This window comes from Onychomys torridus, chromosome 4 (assembly GCF_903995425.1).
Source record: "Onychomys torridus chromosome 4, mOncTor1.1, whole genome shotgun sequence".
Lineage (NCBI taxonomy): Eukaryota > Metazoa > Chordata > Mammalia > Rodentia > Cricetidae > Onychomys > Onychomys torridus.
This window is the reverse complement of record NC_050446.1, coordinates 11,243,312-11,255,722: the sequence shown is the minus strand read 5'-3', so window position 1 is coordinate 11,255,722 and position 12,411 is coordinate 11,243,312. Positions and strand designations below refer to the sequence as shown.

The following is a 12,411-nucleotide window of genomic DNA, read 5'->3' as shown; positions in this document are numbered from 1 at the left end:
GGTGGGAGGGCATCACACAGCTGTCAGCCTCTGCCGCCAGCTCCTCAGGGGCCCTGTCTCTCTGCTCACACCCTCCTGTAGCTTTTCTCTCACTGAAGCAGCCTGGGATGAGTGGGTGTGACTCCCACCCCTTGCCTGTTCCTGCCCCTGGCAGCACCTCTCAGGCTGCAGGAACAGGAGGTTTGGCTCTTGGGCAGCAGGCTGAGATAGACTGCCTGCTGTGCTCAGGCATGGGCTGGCCATTCATGGGTCCCTTGTTAGGGGTTGGAAGCCAATTCACAGGGTTGTCTGGGGCCCTGGAGCTGCATGTTACCTGTTTGTGTTCTTTTGACTTTCAGCACTTGCTGGGGCAATCAAGCCACCTGACTATTGCCCCACAGCCATCTCTGGAGTAGAGAAAGAAGGGTACTTTCCAGTACAATTAGGTGTCTCAGAGCTATCTGCAAGGACTCAAGTTCCAGTCTGGGGTCCTGGTCTTGGCTAATGGATTCAGGACATTTTATAGGTGCCCTGTGTGATGATAGGTATGTGGCCTGCATTCTGGGAACAAGCGTCCATGAAGGCTTCTTCTCTCCTCAGTAGGCGAGAGGACAATACCCAGAGCAGGAGCCTGGTGCCAGACAAAGCACCGGGATGGCACTCTTCACCGATAGCTAATGCCAGGGCCCTGTAGCAGCTCACCTCAGGCCTCTAAGGGCAAGCCCACCTGAAGGTCCTCACTAGAGACCACCTCTGCAAGTGCTCATTTAGCTCTTCCAGAGAAACTGTCTTGCCCTCACCTGAGCCACCTTGGACTCACAAGAGGAGGTAACAGCAAAGGAGCCAGAAATTGGGGCTGTCTGTGTGCAATGCTGGGCAGGAGGTGTCTGCAGCAGGCACTAGTTAGTACCTGATGAGCCTGAGGCTTGAGCAGCTAGGAGCCTTCTCTCTGCTGCCCCCTAGTTGTACTCAGGCAAAGGGAAAGTGTCATGCAGCCAGAGGCTGGAGGGATTCCAGCCAGACTCATCCAGCTACTTGGTCTGAGTGTACTCTCCTTTCACCTCACCATTATTCCGTGGAGGGTGGACGAGCACGTCTCTAAGTCATGAAGAGTTTGGGAATGGAGACAGACCTGGTGGTGTGGGCAGGACTGCCCTGGGTGATGTGCACCTCAGCAACTGGGCATCCCAGACCATGGTTGGCCCAGAGGGTGATGATACTGACTGGCATGAATCAGGACAGAGGTGGGAAGCCTTGTGCAACAGCCCTGTGGCTGTGGGCTTCAGGAAGAGTTGACATGGAGGGTAACCTCCTGTCAACACCTTGGCCCTCATGCCTGAGTGTGCTGGTATCTTCACTTCTCAACACTTATTTGAACGCTGCCTGGCACAGTCATAGGCTGGACATTGGAGGGGTGGCTCCTCCTTACCACCTTGTCTTTCTGGCTGTGCTGCCCACTTCCCCTACTGTCACCGCCAGGCCCAACCATAGCACCACCCAGGGCCATGGGAAGTAGCTGTTAGTCTAGGCACTGTTTCCTGTTCTTCCTGTGCTCCTCCCTGGCCAGCCCCAAACCTGCTGGGTATGGTCAAGAGAACCCAAAGTACCATATCCTTGCCGATTGCAGAATTCATCAGCTCCTTTGGTATAGAGCAAGGTGTAAAGCAAGGTGTCCGTCAGGTGATAGTGAGGATAAGGATGCTGATGGTGCAGTGATGATTATAGTGGTGGTGGTGGTGGTGGTGGTGGTGGTGGTGGTGGTGGTGGTGGTGGTGGTGGTGGTGGAGATAATGATGATTATTTGGTGTTGATGGTGATGATGATGATGATGGAAGTGTTGGTGGTAATGGTGACAATGGTGATGATGACAATATTGATGATGATGATGATGGCAGTTGATAGTGATGGTGGTGGTGTTGGTGTTGATAATGGTGATGATGATGATGTGGTGGTGGTGATAGTATCGAAGTGATGGTGGTGGTGTTGGTGTTGATAATGGTGATGATGATGATGTGGTGGTGGTGATAGTATCGATGTTGTTAATGATGGTGGTGATTGTGATATTGATTGTGATGATACTGTTGGTGGTGTTGATGTTGATTGTGATGGTGGCGGTGATTGATGGTGATGGCAATGTTGATGTTGAAGGTGATGATGATGCCAACATTGATCATGGTGATTGCAATATTGATGTTGGTGGTGACGACGTTGATTATATTAATGCTGATGAACTGATAGTAATGGTGGTGGTGGTAATTTTGATGATGGTGATGATACTGAGGTGGCAATCATTGGTGCATCTTGAGGCCCTCACAGCCATCCTCCTTGAGCTTTAGTGAATATTGTTTCCTATGCTTACACTCTTTAGGCCTTGGTGATCCCATCTCTGTGAAGACCATTGCAGTGGTACACTGTACCCTAGGGGTTAAGAGTTTGGTCTGGACAATGGGATCTTGGGTTGATATACCTGATTGAAGTTCACAGAAGGTCAAGAGAGGGGACAACCCATCCTTGAAGTCCTTGTAGAGGCTCTTGTTGAGTTCCCTGTAGATCCTGTCTTTGCCTTTGTGTCTATTCCTGATGACAGGCTGTACAGCCAGTCTTCTCCACATGCCTCCCTTAGGGACAGAGGCCTTGAATAATACCCCAGGCCTTCACCTTCTCTTCATACCTCCTTACTACCCAGTGTTCTGAGCTAGTTCATTGGGGAAACTGCAGTCTCTGCCATCAAGGCCTCCTGGGCAAAGGAGGGTAGGTGGTGGTGGAAGGTGAGGTCAAGGAGGGAGAGCTCAGTGTGTTGCAACTCCTAAGACAAGATACCTTTTTGGCTAGTGACCATAGAGGTGGGTTTGACGATCAGAGTCTCTGAGGCCCTCTGAGTCAGGTGGACTTGGAGGTTGGAGTGGAGCTCCCAGGAGTAGTGTAGCCAATACCACAAACTGGTCTGGCTCTCCTGAGCTTATCATAGGCCTGCATACTTTAGGCTCGCTCTCAGGGAATCATCCATCTCTTCTGAGCATAGCCTTCTGTGTCCTTCCTACCCATTCCATCCTTACCTCTTTGCTCGTGGCCTGGTTCTTAGCTGCAGGGACAAATATTAGTCTCTTGGGATCATGGCTAGCCCTCCCTCTGGGCCTCTAGGGCATCTCTGATGGGCTAAGGAAGGTTAGATGGGTCAGGGTCAGGAAGTTAGCTTTGGACTGGTCAACCTTTCTCTGTGGGACATGTAGGGGATAAAGCCCAGATGGTGCCCTGGGTTTGCAGCCTATGGTCACTTCCTGTGGTTACCCATGGGTGGTAGGGGTGAAGGAGATACATGCGTGGTTCACTGTGCCTTTCTTCACCCCTCGCTGCTGCTTCTCTCGGGTTTGGTGAGCCGGGGCCATTGCAGGCTCAGAACAGGGGTCTGCTGCATTCTGGCCCCTGTGGGCTGACAGACTTTCTGGGTCTAGGTCTATGAAAACTACTGGGTCACTCCTGACCAGTTGAACTCTCTACTTGAGAGGCCCCTGTGGTGACCTGTCTTTGCTGGGTCCTCTGGGATCTCGGAGTATGGGTGTAGTCAGTCTCACTTTTTCTGACTACCCAGGAGGGTCTAGCCGGCCTGGGCCTTCCTCATAGGAGGCTGAGATATTGGCTGGGGCTTTTGAGAGAAGGCCAGAGTGACCCCAGAACAGGACCCTAGAGCAATAAGCTGGTGCTCTGAGAGAAGACAGTGAATGAACCAACCTCACAGCTGGAGGTGACCACCCAAGAGTCCTTCCTCAGGAGCAGGAGTCAAGCTTGTAGAGCTGGGTAAACAGGGCTACTGGGTTCTCTCTGGGCTGGCACAGAAGCCTCAGCCCATTTTACACAGGAAGGAACTGAGACCCAATTATATTGAGGGGGTCCCTGTGGCCTCAAGTGTGGGCCCTTTCTCACCATGGTTAGCATTGGCCAGTGGGACATTTATCTTCCTGTCCTACCAGTGCCTGAAGCCGTCCCCTCCCACCCTTTGGGGCCTGTGGCTGTCTTCCTCCTCCCTCCTGCTCTGACCATCCTTGGCCTGCCTCAAACCCTGGCGCCATGGTCCCTGCCACTTTCCCATTGCTGTCCTCCAGGGCCACCACTTCTCCCTCCCAGGGCTTCAAGGGAAGTAGTACTTCTTCTGGAAGGTGGAGGCTGGAGGTGGGTAGCCCAGGAAGCTCTGAGGACCCATGAGCTACCCACTGCAAAGTTTCAGTTCCGGGGGGAGGGGGTGTCCCCAGGCGGAGATAAGGGCACTGTGCTTAGAGTGTGACAGCCGCCCTGGTGCTAGTTCACTGTGTGGCTGCACGCTGGCTGCATGCTGGCTGCATGCTGGCTACCCTCCTCAGGCCCCTCCTTGGTGGCCCCAGAGTATCCCTTTCCCATGTGCCCTCCTTTGGACCCATCTGTCCTCCCTTCCCGCTTTTAGATGGAGCAACCACATGGTCCACTTCTGTTTACCCAGACGCATGGCCGGCTTAGATCCTGATGTGCCAAAGGGCTGTGGATGATTGAGTTCCCCTCTCCAAGAGCTGGAGTTCCCTGGCTACCTGGGGGGGGGGGTGTTGTAGGGCTCACCCCACCCCAGCTGCAGTGAGCTGGCATTTCCTGCACCCTGCCTGCCAATCAGGGGCTGGAAGGGAGTTGATGAGGGGTTCCCTGGGCTTCCTGCTGTGGGGTCCTGCTGCTGGCTGGCATCCTGCAGACACTATATGGTATAGGAGCTCTGGTGGGAGTGGTACTCCTCACTTGCATATGACCTCACTAGTGCCTGGCGTCTTGACGTCACCAGAGCTGTTGCCAGGCATTCAGTATTTCAGTTTTATCAATGTCACTCAGCCTCTCACACCTGCCCTCTGAGGTCTAGGGAACTGCCCTGGGTTCTGGGCTGGGGATAGTCCATGTCCGCTCTGTGTTGGTTTGCTGTTTGAACCTCCAAGCATTCATACTGTGGTCAGTTTTGTACCAGGGGAGTGCTCTGTGCTCCCTCTTCCACAGCCCCTCCTGGATTGCAGTGCCAGCTGCCCAGGATGTGTGTGAGATGATGGGCATCCTCCCTGCAAAGATAGCCTGTCTACTCTGTCTGTCCTTGAGGCACATGTGAGCCCCCCTGGCTACACTCCTTTTCCGGGGTCCCTGGCTGTATTGGTAGTAGTCCTGCAGAAGTATCTTGGGATGTGGGATTATGTATGGTATCCTCGTGACTCAGAATCTGAGGTTTTGGGGTTCTGTGATTCAGTTTCCTCTCAGTCATGGTCCTAAGGCTTCTCTGTGACTTTTTGGGCAGGGAGTCCTGTGTGTCCTGTAACCCCCAGGTCTGAAGTGGACACATTGCAGCCCTAGACCCCATCCCACAAGCCCTGATGCTGGAGGGGTGTGGAGATTTTCCTAAGCAGTGGAGTCAGCTGGTGCTAACATCCCTGCAAGTCCAAAGGGAGGCTGTTGGAATTGTGCCTTCTGAGGGCCATGGCTAAACAGGGTGGTGACCGCTAAGTGCCAGACAAGGCAGAGCATGCACATAGCACACACAAACATATATACACATACATGGTATTTGTGCACATAGCTTGCACACATACAAGGATGAGCGGGCATTTCTTGCGCATTCTCTTCCTGGTTAGAAAGTTTCTCCCTCCAGAAGGATCCAGAAAACACACCCAGCCCATTGTCACCCAGGCTCCGGGAAGGTGTCTGCAGTGGACATTCTTTGTAAACAGGAAGGCCTGGGGTGGGGGCCTGGGGCAGTGGGGACCTGCCAAGGTAGGCATTGCTCTGGTGGCAGCCCCCTCCACACTGGAGCTCTAGGGATTTACCGTCTGCTTGGAGCAACTATAGGACAGGACGCTTGGCCTGGGACCATCAGGCTGCAGGCTGGGGAGGGCCAAGGGAGGGCTGAGGGAGGGCCGGGGCAGGGCCGGGGGAGGGGTGCCTAAGGGAACCTTCACACAGGGACAGCTACATTCCCAGACTGGAGACTTGGCTCTTGCTTGTACTTGTCTCCTCTTCTTCCTGGAGTCTACCCATATGCCACCTTGGCCGGTTTTCTCCTCCACTGGTGTGGTTCCCCTCCTTGGCAGTTTCCAGCTTGAGCCAGGTATGGGTGGTACCTTGAAGGGCCAGAGGAGCTTTGGGGTACAGCTGGTAGCTGGCAGCCTTACAGCCTGCCTCCCTCCTTCCTTCGTTCTCGCCTTCCTGCTGAAGCTTTCTCCTGCTGCTCCCACAACAAAACCCACAGCCAGAGGAGCAGCTCAGAGACCTGGCATTTTACAGAGACCTGGTTCTGGTTGCAGCCTGGCTGTGAGGATCCCTCCTTGGCTCCCCGGGGCAGAAACACTCTCAGGTGAACATGGCCACATGTTTTTTCCTAGTGTCTGGGGACAACTGGCTCACAAGGGCCACCCCCAGGGTAGTGTGACAAGCTGCCCCAGACCTGTCACTCCTGTTCCCCAAGGCCTCCCCATGAGCCTTGAGGAGTCTGAGGGATTTCTCTTCTGGTCATGCACTCATCTTCTCTAGTCCAGCCCAGCTTCCTCCTGAGTACCCACAGCATTATCCTGTCTTCTCTGGGATGTCTGCAGAAGGTAGCTGTGTTCAAAGTCAGCAAGATGTAGCTCTCAGATGGGCTAAAAGGGGATGCAATGAGAGCTTAGCCTGGTGGTATGCAGGGTCTCACAGTCCAGGGACCTCAGAAGACAAAACAGGCAGGGAAGGGGAGAGCTTGCCCAGCTTTCCTCATCTGGAGGAGGAGGCAGGAGAGGCCGAGCTGTGATGGGTCAGCCCAGGGGCCTCCAGGTATCCCAGCACGTAGAAATGGTCATGGTTGCCTGGCCTAGGGGCAGCATTGTAGTACGTTTACCTTTGGGCAGTTCTTATCCACGAACCTTTTTAGATTCTTCTTCTGTCATAGGTAGGAGGTGGTGGCTTTTCTGACAGGGTCACAAGGATTCAGTTGACGTCAAAGGAACAAAGGCATTCCAGGCTTGTGTAAGCAATTAGATTTTGTATTTGTTCCTTTTAGACACATTCTCTGCCTGGCTGCCCCACCTCCCTTCCCCATGGAGCCCCTCCCCATTCCATATGGAGTTGAATAGCCTGTGGAGCTGGTCCACAGTTCCATCTTGTCAGTAGATGCTACTGCCTCCTGGTTCTGGGATTAAGTTTTTTTCCTTTATTTTTACTTTATGTGTGCTAGGTGTTTTACGTGTGTGTGTGTGTGTGTGTGTGTGTGTGTGTAAAAGTGTGTACTATGTGCATGCAGTTCCCATGGAGGCTAATAGAAGGCATCAGATTCCCTGGAACTGGAGTTATAGACAGCTGCAAGCCGCCATGTGGGTGCTGGGCACCAAACCCTTGTTCTCTAGAAGAGCAGCAAGTGCTCTTAACCACTGAGCCCTCTCTTTAGCCTTTTGTTTTTGAGACAGGGTCTCATTTTGTAGTTCAGGCTTGTCTTGAACTCACAGAGGTCCTCCTGCCTATCCCCCTTTAGTGCTGGGATTAAAGACATTTTACCACCCTACATAGCTAGTTCTAGATTTCTTAAATTTGCTTTGTTTTTTAGTTCAACAAACTGGTTTGTTTCCAGTTTTGTGAATGACAAGGGTTTCTGGCTGGTCATTTGCTGATGGAATTGGTCCCTTTTGTCATGGTAGCCAGATTGCCTCCCCATAGTGGACCTGGTCACAGTGGGGCCTCCTTATTGCATCCCTCTCTTGAGGGGAAGCAGGGAAGAAGTCCCTGGAGTCTTTGGGATGGATATAGGTTAGGCTTCTCTCTGAAGGGCTGGTCCTGCTGGCAAGGCCTCTGGACCACTCCTGGCTTGGAATTGGCATTGGTACAGCTACTGGGATCACCCTGTCCTGTGCTAGTCATCAGGTTCAGAATGGGAGCATGGGCTTTGGCCAGAGTCAAGTCTGGTCTAAGAGTCATATCCAGAGTGCCAGGGTTATCTTAAGACTGGTGTCCTCCAGTGTCTGCTTAGCTCACATGCCAGGACATGGCCAGGATGAGTGAGGTTCAGAATGGCGAGGTCTTTCCAGGGTGCCAAGGAGTGCAACCAGCTTGTGTCCCCTACCTAGGATGTGCTAGTCACTCACTTCACATGTCCGTAGTTCTTCTGGACTTATTAGAAGCAAGTGCCAGGGCAGTAGGTGGCAGGGAAGGTCGGGACTGTTCTACAAATGAGAGGGAGAGAGGAAAGGAGGGAGGGAGGGAAGGTAGGGTGGGGACCTTTCTCAGAGCATCTGCCTTGGAGGGGCAGGCAGCTCCCAACATGGCATGCATCTCTGCCCTGTGCAGGCTCCTCACTGCCTTCTCCATGGCCTGTCAGGTCTGTGGGCAATAGATTGGACACCTGGAAACCTCCCCAGCCTCTAGAGTGGGGGAGGCCTGATTAAGATTTTTCACATGTTTGAAACCCTGCATGAAAAGTTGGCATGTGGGAGGTCCCAGACCCAGCCCTGCTCTGTGGGTTGCCAGTCTCATGCTTGGCACACCCCCAGACCCTCCACAAAGCCACCTGGAAGCTCCTCCCCCACATGGGAAGTGCCAGTGCCTTCCCTTCCTCTGGAGTCTGGGCTGCCCTGCTGTGGTACCCACAAGTCCAGGTCATATGGCCTAGAGGGTAGGGTCACAGACTTCAGAGCTTTCAGCTTGCAGTGCTGAGCCTGGTTCTGCATAGGTAGCTGTGAGAACCCCAGAGAGTGTAAGATAGATAACAGTGGTACCTACTGGGGCCTCCAAAGATGGTCTAGCTCTTGCAGTATGGTAGAGCAGTCCTGGCACCTTGGCTTGACCTTGAGCACAAGGGGTTGCCGGTGGCTTGAGCAAGTGGGAGTAGGCCGTTGCCAGGTCCTACAGACTGCTCTGACCCTCCTTGCCAATTCTTGTCTTGCAGACTTCTCCACCCAGGTGAACTCTTCATCCCTCAGCTCTCCAACGGGTCGAGGCTCCATGGCTGCACCCTCGCTGCACCCCTCCCTGGGTCCAGGAATTGGCTCTCCACTGGGCTCCCCTGGGCAGCTGCACTCGCCTATCAGCACCCTGAGCTCTCCCATCAATGGCATGGGTCCACCCTTCTCTGTCATCAGCTCCCCTATGGGCCCGCACTCCATGTCGGTACCCACCACACCCACACTGGGCTTCGGGACTGGTAGCCCCCAGGTGAGTGCTGGGCTGAGCTTTGGGGGAGATGGGACAGCAAGTGGGAACTTTATCTGTTGGCTGTGAACCCGTGGGTCGGGGCTGTCATTTTGACTTTTCTTTATGAAAGTGGACTACAGAGCAAGCCTCAGCATCATCATGCTGGTGGTGAGGGGGCTAAGACTCGCTCTGGCTGACCTAACTGGCCTCTGTAGCTCTGTCAATTGGAATTTCTTACAGTTGGTCTTCACCTCCCCCTGGATCCTGTCCCCATGACTATGGAACTCGGGTACCTGCTTTCTCAGGCTTAGGCCCATCTTCCAGGGATCCCTGAGGCCTCATAGATCTCTCTAACCAGGCCATTGGGCTCAGTGTCTCTGGGCCTACAGGAAAGCACATTCTGGCCCAGGGATGCTGATTCTTGGGTCCACCAGAGGCCCCTGGTGGCAGCCTCTGCCTGGGTTCTGGTTTTCAGTGGCTCTGTGGATGTTGGCTATCAGTAAGGCTTGGCTTCCTTTTCTGTGGGCCTTCATCCTGCTGTGGGTACCCTGGGGTCCTTGTTCAGCCTCTTCTTCCCAAGGCCATGAATACCTGTTGGGTAGAGCTCTGCTCTGCCTCTACTTCCATGAGGGTTTTGGTGTTTCTACTGGGGTTTTTGTCTCTGGTGTATATACAGCTATGCATCTGGAGAGTCTGCTCTTTGGGATTCCTTCAACCTTTCCTGAAACAGGTCAGGGGTCTCTTTTCTGCTCTGAATTTCGGTTCGGGTTTTATCTCCCCTCAAATAACTTTGTGCTGCTACCTCACAGTGGCATACCTGGAGTCCTCCCTAGAACCACAGGGCTAGCGGCACCTATGTGCCACTTAAGTTCCCCCAGCCTTGTGCCTTGAACCATGCCACCTCCTGTGCACCCTCCTGGTGCTGGGTGTGCTGGAGACCATTGCCTGACCAGGCAGCCTGTTGGGACTGGCCTGAGCCTCTTAAACATTCTGCCCCAGACAATCTGGCTGGTTTTTCTAGGCTGATCCCATCTAAGCCCCTTTGCCCCAGACTATGTGTGTGTACATGTGCACGCTCCCACAAGCACCCGTGTGTGTAGAAGAGTTGGGGTTCCTGTTCAGGAACAGTCTGTTATCCTGCTTCCCACTCCTGCTTTCCAGAAGCAGGCAGAAGGCCCGACCACCCAGCTACCTCCCCTGGCCTGGCCCTGTTATTTTATCATAGCTTCTTTATACCCTTGCTAGCTCTGGCTGCCATGGGCAGAGAGGGTAGATGAAGAACTGATCTCCGCAGTTCCCTGGCTCCAGTGTTGGCACCTCTTGGCTCTTAGCTCCATGAGGTGCCTTGTTGGGTCTGGGTATAGCTGTATCAGGCCATGGCCACCAGGTGCTCAAGCTGTCCATGTGTCTCATTTAGTCTTGGGGATCTAGTAGGACAGGGCCCAAGGAGATGCTCCCTACTACTTCCCAAGCCTGCCTGTCTGGCCATGCTGGCTTCCCTGGGTGATTCACAATTGGGAAGCACATCTGAGTGCCCCAGTGCAGAGCTGGTAAGGCATTGAGGCCTCTGATCCTCCTGGTGCACGGGAGGATCTCCCATGTGGGGGCCACAGTGACTTTGTAAGCAGGATGTTTCATGATGCCTGCAGCCAGCCAGATGGTGAATGAAGCTGTAGGGAGCATGCAGAGACTGAGCCAGAGGCTAAGGTCTGCTCCGGATAGCCCATCTAAGGGGGACTAGTTGAGGGCCTGGACAGGATGAGGTAGGGGTGGAGGAGAGGATGCCTGAGAGGTAGGCAGGGACACAGGTGGGGCACCAATTTGGCAGAACTGAAATAAATGCCAAGGATATGAAAGGGGAAATGGGATGGCCCCACCCAGGAAGGCTATGGACTCCAGCAGAGGGCTGTCCAATCCTGGGTCTCTTGAGAGGTAGGTAGGGAGCACAGACGTCCCGGTGGGTGGGGTTATGGTCCATGGAGGAGGTCGAGGAAGGGAAGAATAGAACTGCCCTGGTCCATCAGCTCAGATATGGGAAGAGCAAAAAAGCCACAGGACTCCAGGCTAGTGGAGCCCTGAGGATCTTTGTGGGTGTCCGTGGACCTGTGGTGAGGTTGGGTGTTACAGCCCAGCCTTTGCTCTGCCCTGACATTAGGACGTCCCCGGACTCTGAGCTGTGTATGCTGCCCAGAGCTAAGACCTCCGGGACCCTCAGGGTTAGTTAGGCTTCCTATATAGTGAGCAGAGTGGAGGGTGTATGCAGTGTTGCCAGCCAAATCTAGCGGTGTCTCCCTGCTACCCCAGGATTCCCATGTAGGGCCTTCAGCCAGTTAGCATATGAACTGCTCTCTTCTGCAGTGAGATGTCCTACCTGCCACCAAGGACTCCCACGTCCTGACAGCCCCCTGACACACTCAGTGTTCTATGTGGGCCTCCAGGCTTCCCAGCAGCCCACCTAAAGCTGGCCAGAATGAGGCATCCTTGCAGAACCTCACTGTCTCTCTCACAACCCTGGCCAGCTAGGGCTGCAGAATCATTCTTAGTGCTAGGCCCCCCGGATAGAAGAAAGCTTCTGGCTGGTGCTTCTGCGCTGTTCCTGTCCCGTGAGAAAGAGGGGGATGGGGCAGAAGGCTCTGAGGAAGGAGGTGAGGTTCCCCTTGCAGGGGGCAGCAGGGGCTATGCAAGGGCAGTGCAGCTGTACAGCTGGCTTTTTGCCTTTGTCAGGGGTTTTCAGAAGTGGGGGGACTGCCCAGCTGGGCTCTGGCGCCCTGGCAGATAGGCAGGCAGAAGGAAGAGCCTCTGGGCCCTGTGCTTACTGCAGAGCTGGCCTGGAGGCTGCGGAACCAAAACTGCTGTGTCATTGCGACGCTGCAGCTGTTGCCTGGGTGACAGGGTGAGTTTCCCACGCTTGCCCGGCGGCCAGCGGGTGGACGGGGAGAGGCAGGGGGCGTGCCGAGGCCAAGATGGCCATATTGGCCCTATGGCTTGATGTCTGGGGTGTCCACTTGCTCTCCTCTCTTGTCCTGCCCCAGATTCCACTGCCATGCAGGGTGGTGGGGATATGTGTGACTCTGGAGGGGCCCAGTCCAATCTCCTCCCTGAGCCTGGGTGGTGGGGGAGCCCAGAGCACCTGCGCTCTCATGTGTCCAGGGCAGGTGTTAAGTGGCAGTGGTAGCTCCTAGGTGGGTGGTGCAGTGTAAGTGGGCCTCCTGTATGGTACTGAGAGACACGAGATCCCTGGCTCTGTGAGGTCTCTGGTACCCTGCAGTGGCCTGGGTTTGCTGGGAG

The 12,411-nt window shown here is 54.4% G+C and overlaps 1 protein-coding gene across 3 annotated transcripts in view; it reads left to right on the top strand.

Annotated features, from left to right (window-relative positions):
• The window catches only part of Rxra (retinoid X receptor alpha), a 188,166-nt gene that overhangs the window by 153,216 nt on the left and 22,539 nt on the right, over positions 1–12,411 (top strand). For 2 of the 3 annotated variants that reach the window (XM_036184804.1, XM_036184802.1), the window contains exon 2: positions 8,879–9,144. In XM_036184804.1, coding sequence (XP_036040697.1) covers positions 8,935–9,144 — 210 coding nt within the window. In that variant the 5' untranslated portion in view covers positions 8,879–8,934. Of the gene's footprint in view, positions 1–8,878; positions 9,145–11,747; positions 12,017–12,411 lie in introns of those variants that run through there. The other variant, XM_036184803.1, reaches the window with a different exon arrangement.